Here is a 27,897-nt window from a genome sequence, read left to right on the forward strand (position 1 = left end):
ACGTCTGAGAATCTTTCTGTGAGTAAAACACTGAAATAATTCAAACTTTAGCTTCACTGTTAGCCCAGTTAGCTCGTTAGCTTAACGTCAAGACTCACCTTCATAGTCGAAACACTACAAATCTGTGCAGAATAAATACACTGTCCAACACTACAATGATTCTGTCTGCATATATAATATTTTAGTTATTGTGGATTCTTTACTTTTTTACTTATTTAATATTCTTTACTGTTTTATTACTTATTTACTTGTTTTGATCTTGTTTTTTTACTGTCTTTTGTTTGTACTTTACTGTATATATATATATATATATATATACATATATACTCCACTCTGCTGCTGTAATCCTGTAAATGTCCCCACTGCGGGACTAATAAAGGATTATATTTTCTTATCTTATGAATACTGTTCAACAAAGAACTAGAATCCTTTTCTCTAGTTTCTAACTTGATGTCAGTGAAAACATGTCGGTGATTCTGTTGACATCGGTTCATCGTAGGTTCATCGTAGTTTCATTGTAGTTTTTGGCAGATTGTGGAGAGACTTAATATGCAAAATGCTAAATGGCCAGTTCCCTGTCTTCCTATCATATTTTTCTGCATAATTATATGAGTTTGAATCAACCACTGCCTTCTGGTCTCGGAGCGCGCGGCGGGAAAACACGGCCCCATGACCTGATGGGGCACTTTTATTTTTATTTTTCCCCGCTGCGCGCTCTGCGTTCAGGCCGTGATGTGACGAGAGTTTGTCCGACAGGTCGTCTCACGATGACCGTCACGTATTCCAGTAAAGTCGCCAACGCCACCTTCTTCAGTTTCCACCGGCTGCTGCTGCGCTGGAGAGGAAGCATCTACAAGCTGCTGTACCGGGAGTTCATCGTGTTCGTGGTGCTCTACACGGTGCTGAGCGTCGTCTACAGGTCAGTACGTTTGTCACGTAACCGTTGACTTTTGGTTTCACACGGGACACGAACCCTGGTCTCCTGGGTCAAAGTCCTGTGATGGTTTGTCGTCAATAATTCGCTTAGTTGTATTTTGCTGTTAGCAATACTCCAACTTGAATTCATCCACCGCTAAAAATAGTCCCCAACAAATGCTCTATTTCCTGTTTGTTGATAAAAACTACAGTGAAAGTATTTGTGTTTTTGAAGATTTAGTCTTCAGTTGGAACCAATGGTCCACAGACAGGAAGTCAGACTCCACCATAATATTTAATAATTAATAACATGGAACCATCTCCTGGTTTTGTTTGCACCGCTACTATTGAACGATGCTCATTATCCCTCAAAACAAAAGTAATAAAATTAACTCTGAAACCGTGAAAATGTGGGATAAAGTACAATATCTCCTTCTGAGATGTAGTGCAGTGTAAGTATAGAAGTACAGCACTTGTACTACTAAATGTACTACTGTGTCTTCTGCAGGCTCGCCCTTTTCGACCATCAGAAGAGATTGTTCGAGAAGCTCTCCATGTACTGCGATAAGTACGCAGAGCAGATCCCCGTCACCTTCGTTCTGGGTACGTGTCGCCGTTCAGATGTGAATAATAATGTTCCTTAATATACTGTACCTTAAGGCCTTTTAGAGGATAAACTGTATTTGAACAGAAACAACCTGATTCTGTGAAACGTTACGTTTCTGACTCATAACAATAAGTTGTTGAAAGATAACGGCTCATTATCTCTCCTCAGGACAGATCAAACAGCTGCGTGTTGTTATTAATAATCTCAGGAGGAGTCGGGTTAATTTTAGTCCTCTGAGAAAAGAGCTGAACAGTCAACACACTGACCCACTGCTGTGTTTGTGTACTGCAGACCAGTTCATGTACTGAGGACTGTAGTGGAGTACAACTCTGAGATACTTTACTTTATTCTTCTCCTCCACAACATCTTAGAGTTAAATATTGTTATTTTTACTGCATTATATTTATCTGACAGCTTTGGTAACTTTGGAGTGAGATCTCCTAATTAAATCATTAATGACAGAGAGAGACAGAGAGACAGACATACAGACAGACAGACAGACAGAGAGAGAGACAGACAGAGAGACAGACAGAGAGACAGACAGAGAGAGAGACAGAGAGAGAGACAGACAGACAGAGAGACAGAGAGACAGACAGAGAGACAGAGAGACACAGAGAGACAGACAGAGAGAGAGAGACAGACAGACAGACAGGGTGTTGGGTTGCCTCATTAGCCGGCTGCTAATGGAAACGGATCATTAACGAGCAGAAAGGCTGAAAGCTGGATGAGTGTTTGTGTATCTGATCTCACTGATTCTCTCTCAGTCACAGAACATTTTGTTTCTGTGAACCCTGAAACAACCAGAGTTTCCTAAATCCAAAGCTTCTCCTGCATGAAAACAACAATAAACCTGTGCAATAATACAATGAGATAAATGGCTTTCATTGTTTCAATTAATTGTCCATATTGAGTTAGTTAATCTGGTTTTGCTTGTCAAATAAAAAAACCCTCTAATGGGATCTACTTGTTTTAATTGTGCTAAACACATTTATTTATGTGACTTAATGTGAATTTAATGACATTAAATATTGTTTGTGTTTTAGGTTTCTATGTGACTCTGGTGGTGAATCGATGGTGGCATCAGTTTGTTAACATGCCCTGGCCGGACCGGCTCATGATCCTCATCTCCAGGTGAGTTAACCTAGAAAAAATATAGTTTTTTTTGTGTGATAATTTGCGCGTCAATATACATTTTTTCCCGAATAGGTTTTTTTTCGTGCAAACTTTCACACAGAACGTGAATATTACACGTCAAAAAAGTGGCATTTGTTTTTGGAGGAAGGTTCATTTTTCTGTGCTTTCGCACCGCTAATTAAGGTGTCAACCAATCACGTTGTGCGGAACAGAAATATTCAAAACAACACGGAGGCTCTGTGGTCCGAACCGAGACGACTAACTTTACTAATCCTAACCACGGGAGAACCAGAACCAGGACTGAGAGGAGCAGACTGTCAGACCCTGCTGCAGTACAATGAGAGGTTTTCTGAAGAGACTCTGGTGCTCAGAGACACTACCACTCTAGTCCACAGGGGGCGACACAAACAACACTATGAAAGTTCCTCGTGGTAGCTTTAAGTACATATTTGAGGTACTTTACTTAAGGCCATTTAATTTATGTTACTTTCTACTGAATGATAAAGTTGTAACAGGAGAGCCCCGGATTTAGTTTTTTTATCTTGTTAAATTCTTCTTCTCTGCATAAGATGAAAAGAAAACATCATCTTTTGGGACCTTAAAGGCTCCATAATTTAAACTCTGAAAGGATCAATTTGAATAGTGAGCACTTGATACTTTGAGTACATTTTGCTGTTAATACTTGTTACTTTTACTAGGTGAAGTACTTCCTCCACAACCACTGTTTAGATGCAGATGGTGGTTAGTTCGAGGTGCGTAGGAACGTAGTGCGCTCCCAAACACGCAGCATTGGTGGGAAGTTCAGGGGTTTTGTGAAGTCGATATTTCCGCCGCGTCCATTTTAAGTCATTTTCTTTCCTCCAGCTGCGTTCAGGGTAAAGACGAATACGGCCGCCTGCTGCGCCGCACGCTGGTACGTTACGTTAACCTGACGTCGCTGCTCATCTTCCGCTCCGTCAGCACCGCCGTCTGCAAACGCTTCCCCACCATGGACCACGTGGTCGAGGCAGGTGAGCGTGTTTGAGTTAGCCAGCAGCATACATTTATCTTTAGTGTGTAACTGAAATGTGCTGAGTCAGTGAGTCTGAACTGAAATGATAAAAAGTCAGATGGCGTTCAGCTCCTTCTCGTCTGTTCCTCTTCCTTCCTGTAAGCGTCTGATCCGACCCCAGGGATCGGCTCATTACGGGCCAATTAGAGCCGGACTCTGAGAGCACAGCTGACTCTGATGAACCGGTTTTGCTTTTAAAGATTTGATCAGAACGTCTGTTAGATTTCCGTTTTACATTTGGTAATATTTTGGTAATGCATTTTCTTTTCTTCTTTTTTTATCTGCCACAGCATTGGTGGAAAGATTAGGAGATCTGAGTTTTGAAGCCTTGAGTTCAGCATTCTTTCCGTCACCATCTTGGTTTATGGCCGTTGCCAATTCATTTTTGTCATTGCCATCTTTTTGATTTTGGGTCCTCTTCATCTTGGATTTTGAACATTCCCATCTTGGGTTTTGGAAGTCGACATGTTGTATTTTTGAAACCAGAAGTACAACTGAACGCACAAAGTACTGATTACTGCTTTTGTCCACCCACCTGCAGGTTTTATGACTCCAGAGGAGAGGAAGGTGTTTGACGACATCCGTTCTCCTCACCTGAAGTACTGGATTCCCGTCGTCTGGTTCTCCAACTTGGCGTCTAAAGCTCGACAGGAAGGACGCATCCAGGACAGCATCGACCTGCAGAACATTCTCAACGTGACTCTAAACATTTTATATTCTGTCTCAGAAAAAGAATGTTTAGAGATGTAGTACAGTAAAAAGTACAATAAGTACCTCTGAGATGTAGTACAGTAAAAAGTACAATATGTACCTCTGAGATGTAGGACAGTAAAAAAGTTCAATATTTGTTGTAGATAAATGAATCCTGGAAGTGTCTCATTAGATTACAGAGATATACTGTCAATGAGAAGATGTCTCTAAAGCCGACACACACACACACACACACACACACACACACACACACACTTAATCCTTGTTAGTGAGACAACATAAACCGGACATGAAGATAATGTGACGCCCAGTTTTACTCCCAGAAGAGTGGGGGGGGGGGGGGGGGGGGGGGGGAAATGTCTGAATCTGAGTCTCTGTCTTCAGGAGATGAATCGTTTCAGGACTTGGTGTTCGACTCTCTTCGGATACGACTGGGTCGGCGTCCCGCTGGTTTACACCCAGGCCTGTCTCTCTCTATTATATATTCATATCTGTTACAACAACATGTTTTAGACGGATGCAGCTCATCTAATCTCATCATCTTCCATCATTACTGTAACTGAATCACAGCTCTGAACCTCCCACACGCAGAGAGGAAAGTAAAGAATCTCTGTGTCTCTCTTCAGGTCGTCACTCTCGCCGTTTACACCTTTTTCTTCGCTTGTCTGATTGGACGTCAGTTCCTCGACCCCGCCCAGGGTTACCATGGACACGACCTGGACCTCTACGTCCCTGTCTTCACGCTGCTGCAGTTCTTCTTCTACTCCGGCTGGCTGAAGGTGTACCGAGTACTTTTGTTACCTAAACCTAATCGAGTACTTGTGTTGCCAAAACCTAACCAAGTATTTTTATTCGAAACAAACCCAAGTACTTTTGTTTCTTAAACATAACAAAGTACTTCTTTTGCCTAAACTTAACCAAGTAGTAGTTTTGGTGCCTGAACACAACCAAGTACTTTTGTTCTGACTTCCTGTCTGTGGCCACCTTTGGTTCCTACTGAAGACGTAAATCTTTAAAGAAAACCTCTCAAACACGTGAGACTGAACTCCAGATGTGTTTTGTTCCTCGCCGTCAGGTAGCGGAGCAGCTGATCAACCCGTTCGGAGAGGACGATGACGACTTTGAAGTGAACTGGATCATCGACAGGAGCCTTCAGGTCGGCAGCCAATCACAGCGCTCAGATACAGGCTCATGATGTCATGTGACACATGTTGCCGTTAACTGAAGCAAATTAGCTTCCACTGGTGGCCCGAAGCGTTAACAGAACATTGTCCTGCTAATTAAGACGACTTCTAAAAATGACAATAAATAAATAAAACCGAGTAAAAAAAATATTGACTTCCAAAAAAAAACGCTGACTCATTTCTGGGTTTTAGGACTCATTCCTTCAAGCTTTTCTCAAAAACAGAAACTACGCTAAAATCCTTCCATCCTTGTCACTTCCTGTTTACCTGTCCTTCCAGGTGTCTCTGCTGGCAGTGGATGAGATGCACATGAGCCTGCCTCACATGACCAAAGACATGTACTGGAACGACTGCGAGGCGCGCCCGCCGTACACGCTGGCTGCTGCCGACTACTGCATCCCGTCATTCCTCGGCTCCACCACCGACATGGGGTCAACATGCACACACATATTTTTACATATTACACATTTCAACCAAGCAAGCTGATTGGTTGAAACCAATGATGTAAACCTCGGTGGTTGCCACATGGGGAGCTAGGCGGTGTTTTCTGTTTAAATTCTGTTTCATCGTTATAGAAATCTTTTGACTGATGTCTCTTCCAGACTGTCTGACATCCTGCAGTTCGACGAGGCTGATGTTAGCGATGGTCATCCACGGCAACAGGAGACTGTTTTGGCTTGGCGCCAAGAATCTGTAATACCTTTTTTATTACTTCAGTTTAAAATTAAAAGTAAGAGTAAAAGAAAGGATTTGTTTGGCTTTGGGGGAGGTTTGTGCTCTCTAGTTGGCTGCTACCATAGTTCTTTGTTCTTATCTTTGATGTTTTGCAGGTTCTGGGTCGAGTCCGGCGGCTGCTGAGTGTTCAGGATCCTCCTGAACTCCGACCTCCTCGACCCATCTTCAAACGACACAGCAGTGACGCAACAGGAAGCTTCTTCCCAGACTTCAGGTTCAATATTAGTCCATTTGAAGCACTAAAGTTACCCACATTGGTTGATTTATATTTCTGTGTGATTGTATTAACAGTCTTTCCGTCAATCCATCCAGGGTCAATCCGAGTCCAGAGGACATGGGTCTGGACACCCTATCCACCTTAAGGGAGGTAAGCAGCAACCCTCCATCTCCTGAAAGCCCACCCTCTACTGTTTTCCCCCGGCTCGTCGTCAGTCCGCCGTTGTCCGGTGGCGGCTGTCACAACATGGAATCTTCTGGCAACGGTGAAGCGGCAAGATCCCAAAATGGACTGGATCCTTCCCCCTCTGAGGAGGCACCGGGCTTGGATACCTCAAGGTAATTCAGTGTCCTCACTTCTGTCTGTTTGTCAAACTCTGGCCTTAATGGAACCATTATGCTGCTGTTTTGAGAAAGTTGGATTACCAAAATAACTAGCAACCACAGTTGTACCACAAGGGAACGTTAACGTCCTTCTTTGTATTTCCAGGACCAGCTCCACAGTTTGTTGTTCCCCAACCCAGTTGGGACCCAAGGAATTCCGTTGGACAAATCGCCCACCGACCCGGCCACGGGGCCGCCAGTTCTCCCTCCAGTTCTCAAGGCAGTCATCGAAAGCGTCGGTCCGAAGCCTGCCGAGCCCCAAGGCTTTGGGAAGGCGGAGACGAGGCCTGGCTCGATTCCAAACCCGACGATCACCCGGTCCACCTACCAACACACTGCAGCTGCCCGACCCTGAGTACGACCAAGACTTCCAGGGAGTGGCAGGGACCGAGGATGACGAGAAGGAAGGAACCAACGACAGTGAAGCGAACAAAAACGACGACTCCCAATCGCAGAGCTCGGAGAACAAATGAGGGCCACTCACAAAGTAACATGATACTACGAATCTCAGAGCTGGTAATGAGATTTCACCGAACAAGAAAAATCACAAGAAGACAGCTGCTTATAAATCTCCAACCTCAGAAGGGATGTTTTGAAACCTGAGTCACTGGAGACCAACCGTCACATTAAAGAACGCAAAATAATCCTAATACTGGTGATCAACTTTTAAGCTCAGGAAATGAGCAACTTGGGCTAAAATTGGAAGACCAAACAACCTGAGCTTGATTGGCTCAAACACCTGCCATTTAAAAAAAAGCCTTTTTCATGCCTTAATATTTTGTTAATTCTCGACACACACTGGAAGACGTGAAATTAGTCACCAAGACCTGAACCTGATGTGGGGAAAAATTGTGTTGACTGTCAAAAGTTGGGGTGTTTTCCCATTCACTTCAATACATTTAGCGGTTTTGTTGGATGCCATCTGGTGGCCATTAGAGGAACTGCAGCTAAACACACTTCAGTTTTGGATCCACGCAACTGTGGTGACTGCTGATTAGATAAAGTACTCAGGATTACTGACTACACTTAAAAGGTCCTTTCATGGCACAAAATCTTCTCTCTCTGTAATAGTTTGTTTGTTTTTGTAAATGTAACTGAAGTAATGAATATACAGTAAATGTTGCTGCTGCTAAAACACCAAAAACTGTACTTTTTTAAATAAAGTGTGACTGATTCGTCAAAAATGTAATCAAGTGGTACTTTTGAAGAATAGTGCAACCAAGGCCATAATCAACAGTTCAGCCAATGATAATCTTTGATGATGTGATTGGAGGATGGTCTATGATTGGGCACTGTAAATGAACCTAGGGCTGCAGGATTTGTGAAAAAGATGACTGCTGTAAGAACAATGCTTCTAGCTAGTTACAAAACAAGTACTATTTGTGTTGATGCCTTTGTAAGAATTGCATAGTTTTTATTGATGATACAGTTGTCAGCTATTAACCGATAACCAATGGGTTAGAGTTAGGTTGGGTGTTTAGCAAAGGCAAAGCCAACCCGGTCCTGTCCTCTGTCAAAGATGCTGTAGAACTCTGTCAGAAATACATCTCCCAGAATCCACAGGGGGCCTTCGGGGGAAACCATGTCCACGGCCTGGAAACCACTGAAGCAAAACTCCTTGTCGCCAAGTGTCTCCTGGAGATAGAGAGATGACTTTTGACGACGACATTTAAGTATCATACTGTATATTTATGTTTATATTTCTCATTTCAGTCGCAGACTCACTGAGGTTAGCTTTACAGTAACATTACAAAGCGTAGTAAGCCAGAATAAATTAGATAAATATAACAACTTAATGCTTCATCAACACGCTCTTGTCACAGCAGTGCTATCAACAGATGAGTGACTGTGTCCGACTCATTTTTATGGAACACAGCAAGTTCAGTGTAGCAGTAAAGCATGGTGGAATTGAAAAGCTAGCTTGCTAACTAGCGTAGAGCTGGCTACTCAGCTACCTGGTCAGCTACCTTCTGTGACACATGGTTTGAGATATCTTCTAGAACTTCCTAACGCTGAATACCTTCTTGAAAACTCGCAAAGAACTTTGTGGTACCCTTTGACTTTTAGGCTCTGCTGAACTCTTAAGCTGAAACCCCTAAGAAACCCTTTAGAATACCCCGAACCCTTCTAGACCGCACTACTGGATTCAGACCCTACATGTTAACAAGTATTCTGTACGAGTATTTTACAACAAGCGCAGAGAGCTGCAGAACAAAGTCTGTCAGCCATTAGGGAAGACAAGCTAAAGGAGACAAACCTTCCTAACGTATTGCTCAGCAGTCAGTGTGTATTCTGTTCCTCCAAGGACGAAAGTCACATGAGGCAAACTGGACAACCTGACACAGTCGATGAGGAACTGGAACACACACAAAAGATAAAGGTCAAATGAGATTATATGTTTAAACATTTCTGCATCTATTTGTCTCAGATTTAAGTGTTGCCCAGAAATGTCTATTGAGATTTAGATTACGCAATCAAATTAGGGTTTAACCTCTCCTATGTTTGTGGGCGTGGCTCCAATCAGCTGGTGAAGGGTGAGGATGTCAACGGTTGGTCCGGCGATGAGGGAGGTTCCAGTATCGACAATCACCTGGCAACCACGAGGACAGAGAGAACTCGCACCCTGCACCGCGATACTGAAAGATACACAGATATCATATGTTTTACTGATTCACCTTATTTAAAGAGTGACTGCACCTTGTCTATTAATCTGGTTTGGACTGCCATCTACTGGTTGTTGCATTTACTGCACAACATATGAATTGTGACTCCACACAACTGTAATGTCGGATGTGGTCCAGAACCAAAGGTGCCACCATGAATAACCAAAAAACATTTCAAAGATCAGCACTTGTTAGTACATGGTCAGGACCTCAACTCGGGGTAAAGATTACAGTTACAATGAATTAATGAGTTACTCAGAGTCACAATATTAAAAATATGTGGGAAACCTTTCCATCTTAATCTGCCAGTAGCCCTTAGCAGTCACTGGAAGCCAGTTGATTGGTCCTCTGTACAACGCCTCGTCTTTTCCGCCTAGCAACAGTTCGCCTTCTGGGGTGCCGCTGCTTGTTTTCCTGCAGGGACAAAAATCACATTCCAATTAACAAACAGCAATTAATTCTCTGTTTTATGGCCCCTAAACACTTTATTGTCAATCCACTGAGGCTTTTGAATTCATAGAGTCCTCTGGACCCTCTGACTCCTGTGAAATCCTTCAAACCTTAGATTTCTCTGGATGTTGAGACCAAACGACTCAAACCATTCCCCAAGAGTCAGCAAGTTATTAATACAACCAAACATTCTATCAACAATTTCACTAGCCAGCATTCTCGCAATCCGTCAAGAACCCTGGGATCTAGGACCCTATATATCTTGGATTTCTCTTTGGAACTACCCAGAAACCCTTAAAATCTGTGACTCTTGGGCTCCCATGGACCCCTCAGGAACTGTTGAAAACCCTGGATCATCCTAAAAACTGGATCCTTGTGGAAACAGACTAAAACATTGGGACTACACTTAAAATGCTGCTAATCTTTGTAACCCTCTGGATGCTCCTTGAACCCTTGGAGATCTCCGAAGCTCTTCAGCTCTTCAGACTCTCCTGAAACACAAGGGAAACCTTGTGTATCACCTGAAACCCATTGGAACAACCTGGAAACCCTAGAGCCACCTTTCCAATACTCTCCCGAAACCCCTTGAACACCCAAAACTCTGTGGATCCTTGAATTTGGCTATTGACTCTTTGGACTCCAGTTTGGAAACCCCACGAGAGTGTGACTTGAAAGTTGCCTGTTCAAAATCATGAAACCAGTACTGGTAGGAACAACAACATATTCTCCTCACTCCAATGGACCCTAAACTGGTGGTACTGGTGAGTCATTGCATTGGTCTGGAAAAGGAGGTTTTACCTGCTGAGGTAGAAGGAGAAGATCGGCTCGTCCACCTCCTTCTGCGCCAACATGTTGTCGAAAACGGGGTTTCCGAGGATCTCTGCCAGGGACGGGTAACCCATCCCCAGAACGCCGTCGAATCTTGCCCTCAGAAACGCAGAACCAGGCTCGTAGACCGACTCCCCAAACTCTTGGTTCTGGGCGGTCAGACTCCCGATCTGGAACAGAAGATAAATCATCATAGAATGTTTCTTAAACTTTTTAACTTTTCTTGTTTTACTGCGCTGTTTCACCAAGTCAACTTCCTGTGTATGTTAAAACACAGGATAAATTAAGCTTCTAATCTTCAGCTACATGGGTTTAAAACAAATCTTCAAATCTTTTGCAGTTCGTTTACTGAAGAGAATTTGTTCCTTTGTTGGGAAATGATGGCAACATCTAATTTTGAGGTTCTTTGTTGATGTTGGTTTGGTATCTTAATACTCTTATAAAAAGATTCCTATGCAAGATGTTGGTATTGGAAGCGTTCCGGTTTCAGTGGGTAGTCTTTGTATTATTGATGAATCAGTTTGAGCAGGATTTGGTTGAATGCAGGTAAACGGTAAGTGTGGAGAGCAAAATAGGCCGAACGCATTGGCCGAAATCCAATCTAGGAACCAACCTGTTTCGTCTGACTTTGATTTTTGTTTTTGTTAGTTTAAAATTAGCTTGTAAACTCAAATCAACTCCAACTCCAGGAAAAGGAAGTCTTGGCCCAGATATCTGCTGACTACACCGGACCCACAGAAATATGGTCCTTGCCCGTGGAGGCTTAACCATCGTCAGACTGATAGACGATGGGTTCAGAGATTGGTATCTTAATAAAGAATTAATTTTGTTACAAATTGTAATTTCATATTTGAACATTTTGACATTTCTTTCACTGCAGAATCTATTATTTTTGTATTTATTTCTTGGACAGTCGGCGGTGAAGAGGCAGACAGGAAACCGTCGGGTATGACTTGCAACACGACCAGAATCTAACCGTGGACGTCTGTAACCATTCGGTACCTCATTTTGATGCTCATGCCATTGATGCAGCTTTTATTGGCAACTTTGACATGATCCAAAGAAAATGTATTTAAAAATTGTTTGCGATTTGTTTATTTGTTAAGCTTCTACCAAGGGCTCCAAATTGAATCTTTACTTTTGCATCCAATTCAGGTGTTTTGAACCGTATGTCCTAGATCACTACATGCTGAAATTATGAAGATAATTACACCTTCAGCATCTCTGTAAAGGAAGCTTTGGGACCAACAGTGGTTATATTTTCAGGTACCAGGACCGTAGTGTGGATTAATTGGGATCACTGCTTGAAACTGAACCAGGGACATTGCAGATAAACGGTATGCTTCCATAATGTATTCGTCCAGCAGGATTCCACCAAGTGAACGCACATTTGATGACCTCGTCTTTTCTTGTAATTCCAACATTAACATAGTTTAGTAGAGTGGAAATAAATTGGACCTTCAACGTGTCTCTGGCCATGACTCCCAGCAGGTGTCCTGATCCGTAGTGGATCCCAAACGTCCGGCCGTCATGATGGAACGAAGTGGACTCAAACGCCCTGAAACGCCTGTGCAGCGCTGTGAACACACACACACACACACACACGCACACGCACACGCATGCACACACACACACGCACACACACACACACACACACACACACACACACACACACACACACACACACACACAGAGAGACCTTGAACTCCTTATCAGTCAGGAACACACTCAACCTTGCTGTCATGCTGACCTGACCCACAAACAACTCTTATAAAACACCACAGTCAAACAGTTGTGTTCTGTGGTGTTAAATTGTCTTGTGAGTAGTGTGTAGTGTCGTGTTGTGTAGTGTCGTGTTGTGTAGTGTCGTATAGTGTCGTGTTGTGTAGTGTCGTGTTGTATTGTGTAGTACCACAGGCTTGGCTCACGCAGTAGGTCGACGGCACCCAGAGGTCGGATGAGCCGGTGTCAAAAACCACAGAGAAGTTCTGCTGCGGACTCCCCAAATTGATTTCACCGTAATACTGAGCCTGAAACACAACAGACACACAATGTGAGTCTGCAGCAGAAAACATGGCGTCAGGTGGAACGGTGGCCGGATGGCGCCAAAAAAAGTCCTACTTTGGGGCCATCCAATGGTATATAGACTAACCTGTAAGTTAGATATTCAACTATCATCTATGTAAAGATACAGAAGAGTAATGTTGTGATAGACTGTATATAAGAAGTGGACGTAGTCATCGTGACGTGGCCATCTTGGTTTTTTGCAACCAGTGAACAGGAAGTGACCATATTTGGACTGAGGAGTGACGTAGAGACGCCGTATACGTCCATCCTAAGAAACAAACTTCTGGGACGTTGTCATCACGAGCAGATGCCTTGTTTACTGCCTTGCTCAGGAGCACCTCGGTAATGTTCCGACATTGTTGTTCTTACGTCCATGAAGTTGTAGATCTTCTCGCTGGAGCGTCCGAGCCGCAGCGACGGCGTGCCGGGCGGGAAGCACTGAGCGTAGCGCCGGTTGAACATGTCGGGCCGGTGCTCCTTCAGGAACTCCTCCAGCACGCCTTCGGCTCGCAGCTGGGAACGAATCGAACGCACCCGCTTCAGAGGGACCCTGGGGGGGGGGGGGGGTATTTTTAAACATAATTTTATTTGATTTTATATCATTTTTGGAAAAATGCACTCATTCGCTTTCAAAGTTAGATGACAAGATTGTTAGCTTAGCTTAGCATAAAAACTGATTCTGTCCTCTATAGCTCACTGATTAACATGTTTGTTTAGTCTGTATTCTAACTGAACTGTTAAAACAACTTGTTCTGGCTTCACATGAGTTATAGACAGAGCCCGGCTAGCTGTTTCCCCTCGATACCAGTCTTTATGCTAAGCAACAAAATATCGAACTATTCCTTTAAAAAAGAAAGAATCCTCAAAAACTTCAGACTGTACTCAGAATACTTTACATTTTCTGGAGTAAAACGAAATCTTGAACAGACAATTAAAGACAATTGTGAGGTAAATCTCAGAACTGTGGGAATAAAGTCACTTTTTTTTTGGATCATGAGTCTTGTTTGTAATTAGCTTGTTTCGGGTGCCTGACTTGACTAAAAGTAAAAAGTTATTGTATTAATTATTAATAGTATTTGTACACCGATATAAACAAAGGTGTGTTTCCTACCTGACCAGCGCCGAGCTCGTCCATGTCCACAGCAGCAGCAGCACCAGCTTCAACATGTCTGTCTGTGAGTCCGTCAGAGTGAGAGCAGCTTTTATCAGAGATCACTGCTGCTCTGATTGGATGTGTGTGTGTGTGAGAGTGACAGCAGAGACTCTCTGAAACTTGATGCATCAATAATTATCTGATCAATAAAATACAGTAAAAATCTTACAATATGTCAATATTTTAAGTGTATTTAGTTGATTTCTCTGGTGCGTTTTCATCCACTGAGGAAGATTATCAGTAAGGTGCAAAAACCAAATGTGCACAATGTCAGAAATGTTAACGGTGATTCATCAGAATATACAGTAAAATATTCAATATATAACGTTTGAAATCTATATTCACGTTCTACGACGGCGTATTAGAGCAAATAAATAAACTACGGACTCGAGGAGAGAAAATAACATGTTTCTGTTCTCTTAAATCCTGATATTGTTCGAGTATTAACTGTCCTGACTCCATATTTTAAACTTCTTTTACCTAAAGTAGCTCTTACACATCGTCCTAACTTTACTTTAAGACATTTTATTTGTGTCCAACATCAAATGAAGCAGAAGTTTCAGGAGAACAAAGACTCGAACGGGTTCACTTCTTCCGTCCGGTTGTGAAACGGTTTGTTTGAAGTCGGAGGTCTCGGTCGCTTTGACCTGATGAGACAAACAACACAGGGTGGACAAAATAACGGGAACACTGCTTCAGACGTTCAGATTATTAAAGAGACTCAAGTACTGTACTCAAGTACAACGTTGAGGTACTTTAACATTCAAGATTATATACAACAGTAGAAGAGTTACACTTTGAATACTTTTACTATATTTTACTGATTATACTGATACTTTTACTGAAGGAAACAGTGGCGGCTGGTCACTAGAGGGCACCATCCCCCTTGAGCCACAACAAATTAAATAAATAATAATAAACTATACAAATAGTCAATATTTGTGTTTTTGAAATATACACCCAGTAATATGTGTAAAATATGATATCTGTGGTAAATATATGCTGTTCCTTCACGTCCTCTCCGTAATGCGAGTTTGATACCTTCATGTTTTTGCATTAAATCTTTCTGGGATGTTTGCTGATATTGACTGGATGTGGCACAGCCCTACAGAGAACATGATGCAGAACGCACATTTAAAGCCAAAATTCATCTTCAACGCACAACGAAACTGAACCATCGACTCGCTGAACCGTGCGTTAAAGAACTAAAAGAAAACAAACGTCAACAGTTGGTTCTTTTTATTTTCAAATAAACAAAACAAACGACGACGTTTCTGAGAGTTTTACAGAGAAAGAGAACAAACAGCGGTTCTTTACGTTTGAGCTCCACAAGAGGCGATAAATAACAAAAGTGACCCCTCCCCCACGTTCGTCACCTTCGTCCTCCTCTTCCTCTAGCAGGGGTGATGGTCGGGAACTCTCTTCCTACAGAAACAAACAACAACGAGAGTGAAACGGGAGGAACTCTCGTATGAAATGTTATACAGATATAAGGGACCGGAGAACTGACCTGGGAGCAGCTTTGATGATGTTGTCGACTCTCAGGATCATCTCGGCGGCTTCAGAGGCGCTCAGCAGCACCTGACGCTTCACCTGGAAGGACTCTGTGACGCCCAGCTCCGCCATGTTGCCCACCACTCCTTCAGACATGTCTGCAGGGGGAAGAAAACCCAACATGCACTCAGCAACGTTTGTCTAAAACCAAACGGAAGAAATCAGACATTTAAAATCTGTTTAAATTCATAAAAACCACTCCGGTGAAAGAGTAGTGGTCTATTTTACTTCCATTATTCTATGCACACCTCTCATCATTTATGATCTTTCTGTGCTCATCTCTATCCTAAGAGATCACTTCAGATACTCAATCCCGCCGGTGGATTTTTTTGGGGTTCAGAGGTTCAAAACTGATGACTTTCCTTTGAATTTGTTGAGAGTTTGTGAAAAGTATCGGTACATTAAAGAAGCAGAATGTCTCGTGAGGCGTTCAGGTGACGCATGTTGAAGTGGGTTCACTCACTCAGTCCCCAGGTGGTCTTGTTCTCCTGGTGTGCAGCTCTCAGTTGAGCCACCAGGTCGGCGCTGTCGTAGCCGGCGTTATCGGCGATGATGGTCGGCAGCTGGAGGAGAAAAAACACAAATCTTTTAGACTCACGAGAACGTACGAGGAACCTCGTGAACCTTAGATCTGAAGGTTTTTAAAAGCAACCGGAGATCAAAGGAAAGAAATCAGACGGCCGTACCATCCTCAGAGCCTTGGCAAACGACTCCATGGCAACCGCCTCCTTTCCTGGCGTCCTATTGGCCAGATCGCCCACAACCTTAGCCATCAGCATCTCAGAGCAGCCTGAGGGAGACACGACGCGCTCAGGTTACACGGGACGTATCAACACCTCATACAGCGGCACTCATCACACCTCACAGGGGGGGGGGGGGGGGGGGGTCTGTGCATGTGTGTCTGTACCTCCTCCACAAACAGTACGTGGCTCCTTCACAGTCTGAGCTAACACACACAGAGCGTCGTGCAGCGAGCGCTCCGCCTCGTCCAGAATCTGCTGAGTCGCTCCTCGCAGGACGACGGTGCACGCCTCACCTGAGAGGAGAGGGTCAGGGGTCAATCAGAGAGCCTGACGGCATCATAGTGTAACTGAAGTGAACCTGCGTTGGTTAGCTGTTAGCGGTGCTGCTAACGTTACTAGCTCTCCTCTGATTGGTCGTTTACAATGAAACATTATCAGAGATCAGAGACTAGAAACACGTTCTACTGAGTCAGTAACACTTTATTTACTCTGATGGTTAACGGTAAACTGTGTGTGCGTGTGTCCTTACCCATGGCGACCCCAGAGAAGTGGATGAGCGTGTCCTCTCCGATCATCACCTCCTCGATCAGCTTGCAGTGACCCAGCTTCACCATCTCTGGGTGGTCGAAGGTGGAGCTGATCTCTCCTCCTGATCACACAGTGAAAGAGTCCTGCATTAGTTTATATGGACGAGGAACTTCATACACACTGTGTGTGTGTGTTCGTACGTACCGGTGACCAGAGCGAGGCGCTCAACGCCGGCAAAGTCGGCGTGCTCGATGGCCATGACACCGGCCTGAGCGAACAGCTGCTCTGGATAGTTATAGATCAGCTGTCTGTGAAGAAAGAAACGTTTCCTTTACGTGTTGACGGTTTGTGTTGTGTAGCTGTCAGCTGTGTGTGTGTGTGTGTGTGTGTGTACCTGTTGATGAAGCAGTTGATTCCGTGTTTCAGGATTCGGTCGACCTTCTCCTTCATCTTCTCTTTCTCCGCCATCTCGATCTCTGCAACCTTCGCAGTCGAGTCAACGCGAACCCTGGAGCCAAAGATCTGAGAGAGAGAGAGAGAGACACACACACACACAATAAAATCACAGGTCTTTGAATGCATCATGCTCAGGATTCATCTGAAAACTATTCAAATCCTATTTATTTGTCAGCAAATGTGAATAGTTTAATATTCATAGCAGGTGAAACCTCAATTATTCTATTTCAAACATTGGTAACACTGAGTGTGTGTGTGTACCTTGATCTTGTCGGTGTCCATGCCCGTGTTGGCGATGAGGATCTTCACGTTCTCCACCCTCTTCGGCTGGTTCACTCCGATCTTCTTGTCCAACAGGAAACCTGCAGACGCAGCAGAAGAAGACAGTGAACATCACGGGAGCAGCCAATCGGGAGCCAGAGAGGCTGTGATGTCACGCCGCTCACCTTCGTCCAGGTAGGAGTCGGTGAGGCTGCCTCCCAGCTTCTTGATGATGTGGATGGCCTCCAGGTTCCCGGAGCCCTTCAGCCTCATGACGGCGTCCACGGCCAGCTGGGAGAAGTGGTCTTTGTGGTGAGTCAGCAGTTTGGAGGACAGCGTCGTCCGGGCGATGTTCATCAGGTCCTCCTGGAAACGAGCCGAGTCATTGCTACGGAGAAAAGAAAGAGCTACGATGACGACCCGGAACTACTTGATGTTTAGAGGGTCAACACTTCCTGTTGTTGCTTCACAATAAAAGTCTTCCAGTGAAGAGAACAGAATCTGGTTTAACGTAGAAGAAGCTGCGGGGGGGGGGGGGGGGGGGGGAGAGAGAGAGAGACAGGCAGAGAGAGAGAGAGAGAGAGAGAGAGAGAGAGAGAGAGAGAGAGAGAGAGAGAGAGAGAGAGAGAGAGAGAGAGAGAGAGAGAGACAGACAGACAGACAGACAGACAGAGACAGAGAGCGACAGACATACAGACAGACAGACAGGCAGAGAGAGAGACAGAGAGACACAGAGAGAGACAGAGAGAGAGAGAATACATCAACACGTCTCACCTGTGATCCACGGCCGCCTCCCTCAGAGCGTCTCTGGCCACCTGCGTGGCCTTCCTCCAGCCAGCGATGATGGTCTGTGGGTGAATCTTCTTGCTGATCAGCAGCTCTGCTTCCTGTTCCGGTTTGAAGAGAAGCAGCGAGCGATTAAGTCACATGACTCTTTATTATATTTTAATATAAAACACAAAACGTGATTTTACCCGCAGCAGCTCAGCAGCGAGCACCGTGACGGAAGTCGTCCCGTCTCCGACTTCATCGTCCTGAACCTTCGACATGTCTGGAACACAGATGTATACATAAAATATTATATTAAATGTGTTTTAGGAGAATTAAATTGAGCGAGACAGAGAGAGACAGACCGAGAGAGACAGACAGACAGACAGAGAGACCGAGAGAGAGACAGACCAGATGCTCTGCAGCTTCACTCACCAACCAGGACTTTGGCAGCAGGGTTGTCGACTCCGATGGCCTTCAGGATGGTCGCTCCATCGTTGGTCACCGTCACCAAGCCGCCTTTACCTCCACCGAGCAAGATCTTATCCTGAGAGACAAGACGAGAGACGGTTCAACAGCTGCTCGCACTCCTGTTGGTTTAAAACACTGAGCAGAGCCTGAAGGCATCATAATGTAACTGAAGTGAACCTCCGTTGGTTAACCGTTAGCGGTGCTGCTAACGTTACTAGCTCTCCTCTGATTGGTTGTTTTCAATGAAACATTATCAGAGACTAGAAACACATGTTCTACTGAATACTGGAGGAGAACCATCGTCAGTAAAACTTATCATGGTCCGTTAAACCACCATTATGCACCAAAAAATCAAAAGCCGGTTTTGTATATTTTTCCAACACATTCTGGTCACTTCTCTGGCCCTTTTAACACCCGTATTCAACATGTAAATCTGTGTAACAACAATAATCATCTCTTGGGATCAACATGACCGACCATTCCCTTTGGGCCCAGAGTGCTCTTCACCAGATCTCCGATGGCGATGGCGCCGATGAAGGACGACTGCAGAGAAAACGCACAAATGGAAACTTGTTGAATCATAAAGCAGACGAGTAGCTTCACCGAGACCAAAATAAAAACACACTTACCATTCGTGCAGTCTCTGCTTTCTCTTCATCGGCTCCATGTCTGAAGATGTTCATCGGTGCCATCGATAAGGACGCCTGCAGAGAAACCAATCCATCAATATCACACACACACACACCGTGTTCATCCCTCAAGTCAATATATTTATGTAACCAAGTGAAACTGACGGGGTGACACTATTGGGTCCGGCGGACCAGTAATGAGGTGCACGGGCCTGATTAGGTGAAAAGATGCACCTGCTGGCAATTCGCGGCCGTTGTCTTTCTCTCCGCCGTCACGAGCGGCTGTGTGTGACTCGGCTCTGTCTCCGCCGCCACAAGCGGGGGTCCCGAGTCCAACTACTTCCTCTCCCACAACAAGCATAGACGTAGCGTGACGCCGCATGAGAAGTTGCGTCGTTGGCGCAGTGTCTGGGAGGCATCCGTTACGGAGGGGACAGCGTGTGTTCGGGGGAGGTTGACTCGGGTAAATATATTTAGAGTGGAAGGGTTTTTCTTTATGGATGTCGTATGTTGGGAAATTGGGTATAATTAAGAAAGATGTAATGTTGTGTGGTTTTTAGAGCTTCCTGAGCAGCTTCCAATGGTAGCTGAGGGGGAATCCAAGTGGGGGTGGCTGGGTTGCTGAACATTCGGTGGGTGGAATTACAATCTTTTTGGGTTTGTTTTCTGTTTATTGGCAGTTGTTTGTGATTACTTATGTTTTTGTTTTCATTTCTTTTCTAGTTAGTGGGACGCTGCCTTGGTTTGTTGTTTTGTTTGTTTTGCTTTAAATTGTTTGAGGCCGATCTTAGTGCACGGTCTGTGAACTCCTCCTGCCCGCTAAACCAGCTGTCACTGGTTGCTTCACACAGTTAGATTGGTATTAATAAAAGATTTATATTTGTGTAACACTGCTTCCTGTGTGGACGTGCCTTTACGGTGTTTTGAATCGGATTTCTGTGGTAACGGGGGTGCTACAGTTTGGCGCTGTGAGTAGGGTAAAATTAGGCAGTGACAGTTTGGTTGGGCCTAGTGCTGGAAGGGCAGGACTGGTGCGACGGCAATAGATTTTAGACCAAGGCAGTGGGTCTCACGAAGTCTACACAGCTACAAGAGCCGGGACAACATCAAATCCGGCCGGGGTCGTCAGCTGGCGTGGACGGTGCGAACGGTGAAGATGGAATATCTTCGAGAGGAGCTAGAGGCCCTGAAAGAGAGGGTGGTGTCAGACAAGGCAGCTATGTCGGCCTTAAAAGACATTAATGACTCCTTGAATGCACAGTTGCAACAACATGGGTCTCCTGTTGCATCCAGTGCCCCGTCTTCCCTACAACCGGAGGAAACATCAGGGGTAGTGGGGGATGGTGCTGCTGGTCCGAGGGGTAGAGAGCGTGTCATTTATGTACCAAAAGAAAAAAAGTGTCCGGTGTTTAATGGGGGGTCCTGTGCTGAGTTTTATGAGTGGTTGGATGAGATAAATGCAGTTTTGGGTTATCGTCATTTTGAGGATGCTGAGAAGGCTATGTACATTTATGACCATTTGGGAGGGGAAGCCAGACAGGAGATACGATATCGGTCTCAGAGCGAGAGGAGAGACCCTAGGCGCATTCTGGAGATTCTGAAGGAAGTATATGGACAGCCTGATTCACTGACCAGATTGCAAAAACTATTTTTCGACCGGAGGCAGCGAGAAAGGGAATCCGTCAGGGAGTATTCGCATGGGCTGATGGCTATTATTGATGATATTAATCATTGTGACATCAAGCAGGCCTGGTGTAGTGACTTTGCTTTACGTGATCAATTTGCAGAGAACGTTCGGGATTTAGCGCTCCGTAGAGAGCTAAAGAAGGTGATTCGGCAGAATAATAAAATCACTTTCTTTGCGTTACGCGAGGAGGCATTGACGTGGGAAGATGGGGAACCAGCGGGTGGTCAAAGTCGGCGGGTGACAAACTCATGTGAGATGGGAGCTGTGGAGTCCAATACAGTTGTTGCGGCTGCTCTCCCCGAACCTGACCCACTGCTGGTGGAGATTCTGCAAACTTTAAAGCAGCAGCAGGTCCAGGTTGAGAGCACGCTGAAGAAACAGCAGGCTCAGATTTTTGATTTGGCACAGAAAGTGTCTGATTTGTCAGGTCTAGGGATTAGCCGGCCGGGGGTACGTGGGGAGCAGCCAAGGTTTGACGCTGATGGTCAGCCTATCTGTTTTAAATGTCGGGTTGCGGGTCACATGGCGCGACAGTGTCGGGTAGGGGCTCCAAACAGAGGGGCAGCTCCGGTTTTGCGCCATGAGGTCTCCCGTGACAGGTTTGCCCATGTAGCTGAGCAGCAGGGAAACTCTCCCCCCCTGTGGTAATGAGTCCAGCTACAGGTGAGGTTCAGTCGGGCTCACACTTTGAAGTTCCAAAGGAGGAATATGAATGTTTGGTCGGCAAATGTCCAACTGTGGAAATTTTGTTGGGTGATGTGAAAGTTAAATGCCTCCTAGACACTGGGTCTAACGTGTCAACTATTACAGAGACATTTTTTGAGCAGCATTTTAGGCCAACTCTTAAAACCTGTGAGTGGCTTTCCCTGTCGTCGGCAAATGGGTTGGGCATTCCTTACCTGGGGTATTTCGAGAGGGATGTCGGTGCCTTGGGCAAGGTTGCAAACGGGAGGGGCATTCTGGTTGTTCGGGACCCTACGGACACCGCAACATTACATCGCAAAATAGCTGTTCCTTGCATATTGGGCATGAACGTAATCAAGCGGTTTTATGAAATGGAGCAGTTGGCATCAGATGCCGAGCAGGATTCGGCGTCTGATTCGGATGAAGTGTGGGGTTTGGCGTTTTCGGTTTGCCAGCAGGAGCAGGCTGTTTCACCTATAGGCTTTGCCTATTCCACCGTACCTTTCTGTGTTCCGGCTGGATCCATGTGTTTTGTACCTGTGTCAGTTCCATCTGGGCAGACTTTGTTAGGCTCATTTGTGTGTGTGGAGTCATTGGGGGCGGGGGAGGGGAGCCTCCCGGGGGAGTTACTCGTTTCCAATGCAGTGGTTCCAGTGGAGAATGGACAGGTTGCGGTGCCGGTGGTGAATGTAGGGCATGTGGATGCGAACATTGCATCTCAGACCTGCCTTTGCTCAATACATTCAGTGGAAGTGGTGTCGGGTGGTACTGCCCCTGTAGCCTTTGAACGAGTAGGGCCGCAGGAAGAGCGAGTCTTTTTGTGCGAACAGACTGGTGGGGTTGCGGAGCGGCAGCAGCTGCCCCCGGAGGTAGCCGCACAGGAATTTCCAGGGCTGACTGTTGAACAGGTACGGAAAGTGAGGCAGCTCCTGAGTAAACATTCTGGGGTCTTCGCAAAGTCAGACATGGATTTGGGGTTTACAAACGTGATAGAGCATGAGATTCCAGTTCTGGATGAAGCCCCGGTTAGGCAGCGCTACCGGCGTATACCCCCAAGTCAGTATGAGGAAGTCAAAACGCATATAGCACAGCTATTGCAGCAGGGCATTATCAGGGAAAGCAGTAGTCCCTACTCCTCCCCCTTGGTGATAGTGAGGAAGAAGGATGGGTCGCTAAGGCTCTGTGTGGATTACAGGCAGCTTAATGCGAGAACACGGCGAGATGCGTTCCCTCTTCCACGTATCGAAGAGTCCTTGGATGCTTTGAGCGGGGCAAGGTGGTTCACCACCCTGGATTTGGCGAGTGGTTACCATCAAGTGGGAGTGGCGGAGAAAGATTGCAGTAAGACTGCATTCTGCACTCCTTTTGGCTTGTATGAATTTACACGGATGCCGTTTGGGCTCTGTAATGCGCCAGGTACCTTTCAGCGGTTGATGGAACGAATTTTGGGGGATCAGAGGTTCCAGTCGCTCCTCCTGTATCTGGATGACATTGTGGTGTTTTCGTCTACCATTGAGCAGCACCTTGAGCGCCTAGATTTGGTGTTGTCCCGGCTGGGGCAGTTTAATCTCAAGGTCAAGTTGAGTAAGTGCTCATTCTTTCAGTCCGAAGTTGTTTACCTGGGACATGTCATTTCAGCTACTGGAGTGGCTACTGATCCGGAGAAGATTCGGGTGGTTGCAGAGTGGCGTCGACCGCAGAGTGTGGCAGAGTTGAAATCATTCCTGGGTTTCGCTAGTTTCTACAGGAGGTTTGTGAGAAACTTTGCTAAGTTGGCAGTCCCCCTCCACACTCTGTCCACACTGCTGTCAGCTAAAGGGGGGAGGAAAGCCTCTTCGTTCCTCGTGTTTGGCCAGTTGTGGGATGCAACCTGTGAAGATGCTTTTGAAACATTAAAACAAAAGTTAATTTCCGCTCCCGTGTAGGGGTATGCAGATTTTAGCAAGCCATTCTTCCTGGAGATTGACGCTAGCCATCAAGGGTTGGGGGCTGTTTTGTCGCAGGAGGGGGAGGGACAGCGACGGCCGGTTGCATACGCAAGTCGTGGCCTCCGGTCGTCGGAGCGGAATATGGAGAACTATAGTGCCATGAAACTGGAGCTGTTGGGGTTGAAGTGGGCTGTTACGGATAAATTTAAGGATTATCTGATTGGGAACAAGTTTACAGTGTTTACTGATAACAATCCGCTAAGCCATTTGAACACCGCAAAGCTTGGAGCTGTAGAACAGAGATGGGTGTCTGAACTTGCTCAGTTTGACTTTCAGTTGGTGTATCGGCCAGGTAGCCAGAATGCAGGGGCGGATGCTCTCTCTAGGCAGTATGCAGAGCAGAGGGGGACAGAGGGGGGAGGAGTGGCACAAAGTTTTCAGGACACACGTAGTGTTCTGTCCAAACCCCATCGAACGGCTCTGTGTCAGGAAACCAGTGCGAGCCCCCAGCAAGCTTCTATGTCTAGCTTTCCCTCATTTGACATGTCGGCCTTGGCTAGTCTGCAGCAGGTAGATTCCGTGATATCATCTTTTCGAACATACTGGGTGAGGGGTGTGAAACCTTGTAGGGACGAGAGGTTGCAGGAATGTGACAGAACAATTGGACTTTTGAGACAATGGGGAAGGATTGTGGAGCTGGGGGGTGTGCTATACCGGAGGCTGTGTGATCAGAAGGAGGGAGAGATTAAGCAGCTTTTGTTGCCAGCGGTATTACATCGAGAGGTGCTTGCTCGCATGCACACTGACCATGGGCACCAAGGGGTGGAAAGAACATTCAAGTTGGTTCGCAGTCGGTGCTATTGGCCGGGAATGTTTGCAGACATTGAGGCTTTCTGTAAGACTTGTGAACGGTGTATTGTTTCTAAAGCACCACAGCCAAGGGTGGTTGCAGCGTTGGGGAGTCTGTTGGCTTTTAGGCCGCTGGAAGTAGTTGCAATGGACTTCACCGTGCTGGAACCGTCGTCAGATGGACGAGAGAATGTCTTGGTTTTTACCGATGTGTTCTCCAAGTTTACGGTTGCGGTGCCAACCAAAGACCAGCGTGCAGTAACGGTCGCAAAGACCCTGGTGAAATATTGGATTCAGCCCTATGGGGTCCCTTCAAGGTTGCACTCTGACCAGGGGAAATGCTTTGAGGCTGGGGTTGTCCAGTGTCTCTGTGGGTTGTATGGGATGAAAAAAAGTCGAACAACCCCCTATCATGCTCAGGGGAACGGACAGTGTGAGCGTTTCAATAGGACTCTACATGATCTGTTGCGTACCCTGCGCCCGGAGCAGAAAAGGAGGTGGGTTGAGTACCTTCCGGAGCTGGTGTATGCTTATAACACCACTGAACATCAGAGTACTGGCTACTCGCCGTATTTTCTCATGTTCGGGAGGGCTCCAGTGGTTCCGCTGGATGTCTGGCTGGGACAGGATAGGGAGGATTTTGACGGTAATGTGCATGAGTGGGTTGAGGAGCATCAGAGGAGGTTGGGCTGTGCCTACGCTCGGGCTAGAAAGAACATGGAGCAGGCAGCAGAAGCTCGTAAAAGGTATGCAGGCACGCCTGTAGGTGATCATCCTTTGCAACCAGGCCAATTTGTGTATGTAAGGAATCGTCAGTTTTCAGGTAGGCATAAGATTCAGGATGTGTGGCTTCCCACCCCTCACCGAGTCATAGCTCAGCTGGGTGGTGACCTGGGTGGTGACCTGCCTGTGTATTCTGTTGTCCCGATTGATTTCTCAAAACCCCAACGCAATCTACATAGAAATGAGTTGCGCGTTTGTGGTCCAGGCGTACAGATGGATGGGCAGGAACCGGGGGACCGGGGAGTTGCTGGGTCCTCACTTCCTGAGGTGGAGTCCGATTCAGACGACTCTATGCTTGCGATGGTCTGGGCCGATGGGCCGGGGGCGCAGGGGAGCATTGTGAAGGGAAAGGGGGAAGGGGAAAGAGAGAGGGAAGTTGGTTTAGAAGGGCTGTCTCCCCCCCGTCCTACGGGGGCTACCCCCTCTGTGGGCGAGGAGGGACGGAGTGCAGGTGAGAGTACACATGCCCTGCATTCACCACGGACACTGCCATCACCTGTGCCTTCGCCATTACCTCCACTTCGGAGGTCCAAGCGTGCTACTGCGGGGGTTCATTCTAACCCGCACCGGCTGCCGAGGTCTGCGGTAAGCCATCTAAGGGGGAAGGTTGATGTGGGATCTGGAGGGGACATATGCCATCAGTGGGACACTGATTGATTAAGGGGGGGTGGATGTAACCAAGTGAAACTGACGGGGTGACACTATTGGGTCCGGCGGACCAGTAATGAGGTGCACGGGCCTGATTAGGTGAAAAGATGCACCTGCTGGCAATTCGCGGCCGTTGTCTTTCTCTCCGCCGTCACGAGCGGCTGTGTGTGACTCGGCTCTGTCTCCGCCGCCACAAGCGGGGGTGCCGAGTCCAACTACTTCCTCTCCCACAACAAGCATAGACGTAGCGTGACGCCGCATGAGAAGTTGCGTCGTTGGCGCAGTGTCTGGGAGGCATCCGTTACGGAGGGGACAGCGTGTGTTCGGGGGAGGTTGACTCGGGTAAATATATTTAGAGTGGAAGGGTTTTTCTTTATGGATGTCGTATGTTGGGAAATTGGGTATAATTAAGAAAGATGTAATGTTGTGTGGTTTTTAGAGCTTCCTGAGCAGCTTCCAATGGTAGCTGAGGGGGAATCCAAGTGGGGGTGGCTGGGTTGCTGAACATTCGGTGGGTGGAATTACAATCTTTTTGGGTTTGTTTTCTGTTTATTGGCAGTTGTTTGTGATTACTTATGTTTTTGTTTTCATTTCTTTTCTAGTTAGTGGGACGCTGCCTTGGTTTGTTGTTTTGTTTGTTTTGCTTTAAATTGTTTGAGGCCGATCTTAGTGCACGGTCTGTGAACTCCTCCTGCCCGCTAAACCAGCTGTCACTGGTTGCTTCACACAGTTAGATTGGTATTAATAAAAGATTTATATTTGTATAACACTGCTTCCTGTGTGGACGTGCCTTTACGGTGTTTTGAATCGGATTTCTGTGGTAACGGGGGTGCTACATTTATAACTCGTATTTTATTATTGCTACCTTTAGTTTTTCAGACGAGCAAATAATCTTAATTTATATTTCACTACGTTATGCTGCACAACAAAAGAGCTACGTAGTCTTTGAACACAATCTAGGCGTGGACGGAGCTGTTTATTCCGAGCACCATTGAACGCATCCTAGAAACCGCTAGAAGCTTCCAACCAAAATTATTAAATAAATAAACAAAAACATACAAAACTACTAATACGTTGAGCTGGTTGGAAGCAGGACTCGTTTACAGTTTTATTCACATTTTGCTTTGTTTATAGTTAAAACAGTTAATTCGTGAATGTCTGTAAATCGCTTGTTTGTTCCTACCGACAGCACAGATTACATGCTAACCTAGCATGCTAACCTAGCATGATTGTCTGTAATCGATGGTTTGTTCCTCCTGACAGCCACAAAGCACAAATGATGCTAATGCTAACGTAGCATGCTAAAGTGCTAATCTGAGAAGAACCAGCACGCGCTGTCTTCGACAAATACACCATAAAAGATACCAGCAAATGTTTTTATTTGCTCTATCGAACCCGACCGCTTCAACAGAGAGTCATAGTTAAACTTTGACGCAGTTAGCTTAGCATTTAGCGCATCCATCGCGTCCATGTGCGTGCTCGCCGGTTAGCTAACGGGACTGTTAAAAAACAACACAACCGGTCCTATAAAATAGATTAGCAGACTCTCCGGGAGTTTATCTACTTGCAAAGCTGAAGCGCTATTTTATGAACTCTATTTATTGGTTTAAAAGAGAGTAAATAAACGTAAAAGCTCACCATGATGTCTGTGAGTCGGAGATGAAGCCGTGCACGCAGATAGAAGAAGGGCTGGAGCAGGGGGAGTGACGTAAATACGTAGCGACGCAGTTACGTAGAAACGTAAAGCTGCGTTCAAGGCAGATCACCGGTAAACACGCTGCTGCCACCATCTGTTGAAAAATAGGACCTG

General features: G+C 45.9%; 3 protein-coding genes and 1 long non-coding RNA gene across 4 annotated transcripts; 2 read left to right on the top strand and 2 right to left on the bottom strand.

Moving 5' to 3' along the window:
• The first annotated feature begins 767 nt into the window (after positions 1-767).
• LOC142971120 (bestrophin-3-like) lies at positions 768-7,991 on the top strand. The gene is made up of 13 exons (XM_076111746.1): positions 768-919; positions 1,424-1,518; positions 2,566-2,653; positions 3,521-3,666; positions 4,249-4,403; positions 4,803-4,880; positions 5,045-5,197; positions 5,494-5,574; positions 5,882-6,033; positions 6,205-6,295; positions 6,433-6,551; positions 6,650-6,892; positions 7,044-7,991. The coding sequence occupies exons 1-13, from the start codon at positions 768-770 to the stop codon at positions 7,408-7,410; spliced, it is 1,920 nt and encodes a 639-aa protein (XP_075967861.1). The 3' UTR covers positions 7,411-7,991.
• Positions 7,992-8,332: 341 nt separating this feature from the next.
• On the bottom strand, positions 8,333-15,185 carry nots (nothepsin). Its single transcript, XM_076111558.1, has 9 exons — positions 14,057-15,185; positions 13,315-13,495; positions 12,791-12,908; positions 12,337-12,455; positions 10,849-11,048; positions 9,889-10,014; positions 9,429-9,573; positions 9,195-9,293; positions 8,333-8,572 (listed from the first exon to the last, which is right to left on the bottom strand). Exons 1-9 carry the CDS (start codon positions 14,110-14,112, stop codon positions 8,402-8,404), a joined length of 1,215 nt encoding a protein of 404 aa, XP_075967673.1. The 5' UTR covers positions 14,113-15,185; the 3' UTR covers positions 8,333-8,401.
• A 137-nt stretch (positions 15,186-15,322) lies between these two features.
• cct2 (chaperonin containing TCP1, subunit 2 (beta)) lies at positions 15,323-27,825 on the bottom strand. The gene is made up of 16 exons (XM_076111557.1): positions 27,726-27,825; positions 19,509-19,583; positions 19,357-19,422; positions 18,844-18,955; positions 18,615-18,691; positions 18,415-18,527; positions 17,826-18,028; positions 17,641-17,741; positions 17,318-17,445; positions 17,128-17,231; positions 16,925-17,044; positions 16,560-16,688; positions 16,339-16,442; positions 16,116-16,215; positions 15,609-15,750; positions 15,323-15,523 (listed from the first exon to the last, which is right to left on the bottom strand). The coding sequence occupies exons 1-16, from the start codon at positions 27,726-27,728 to the stop codon at positions 15,493-15,495; spliced, it is 1,608 nt and encodes a 535-aa protein (XP_075967672.1). The 5' UTR covers positions 27,729-27,825; the 3' UTR covers positions 15,323-15,492.
• Positions 26,107-26,854, top strand: LOC142970998 (uncharacterized). Its single transcript, XR_012959324.1, has 2 exons — positions 26,107-26,429; positions 26,527-26,854. It is a non-coding gene; the product is annotated as an uncharacterized LOC142970998 (long non-coding RNA).
• Positions 27,826-27,897: the final 72 nt, after the last annotated feature.

Source organism: Anarhichas minor, unplaced genomic scaffold (assembly GCF_050575085.1).
Source record: "Anarhichas minor isolate MPS153535 unplaced genomic scaffold, ASM5057508v1 ptg000045l, whole genome shotgun sequence".
Lineage (NCBI taxonomy): Eukaryota > Metazoa > Chordata > Actinopteri > Perciformes > Anarhichadidae > Anarhichas > Anarhichas minor.

What these genes read in the sequence shown, in the direction of transcription:
- LOC142971120 (XM_076111746.1), top strand. Translation starts at nt 768, where the DNA reads ATGACCGTCACGTATTCCAGTAAAGTCGCCAACGCCACCTTCTTCAGT. An exon ending in AGCTTCTTCCCAGACTTCAG is followed by an intron (nt 6,552 to 6,649) that starts GTTCAATATTAG and finishes CAATCCATCCAG; the next exon opens with GGTCAATCCGAGTCCAGAGG. An exon ending in CCGGGCTTGGATACCTCAAG is followed by an intron (nt 6,893 to 7,043) that starts GTAATTCAGTGT and finishes TTGTATTTCCAG; the next exon opens with GACCAGCTCCACAGTTTGTT.
- nots (XM_076111558.1), bottom strand. Translation starts at nt 14,112, where the DNA reads ATGTTGAAGCTGGTGCTGCTGCTGCTGTGGACATGGACGAGCTCGGCG. An exon ending in AGATCTACAACTTCATGGAC is followed by an intron (nt 12,909 to 13,314) that starts GTAAGAACAACA and finishes GTTGTGTTTCAG; the next exon opens with GCTCAGTATTACGGTGAAAT. An exon ending in CTGAGCAATACGTTAGGAAG is followed by an intron (nt 8,573 to 9,194) that starts GTTTGTCTCCTT and finishes CTCTATCTCCAG; the next exon opens with GAGACACTTGGCGACAAGGA.
- cct2 (XM_076111557.1), bottom strand. An exon ending in ACGTACTGTTTGTGGAGGAG is followed by an intron (nt 16,443 to 16,559) that starts GTACAGACACAC and finishes TGTCTCCCTCAG; the next exon opens with GCTGCTCTGAGATGCTGATG. An exon ending in ATCATCAAAGCTGCTCCCAG is followed by an intron (nt 15,524 to 15,608) that starts GTCAGTTCTCCG and finishes TTGTTTCTGTAG; the next exon opens with GAAGAGAGTTCCCGACCATC.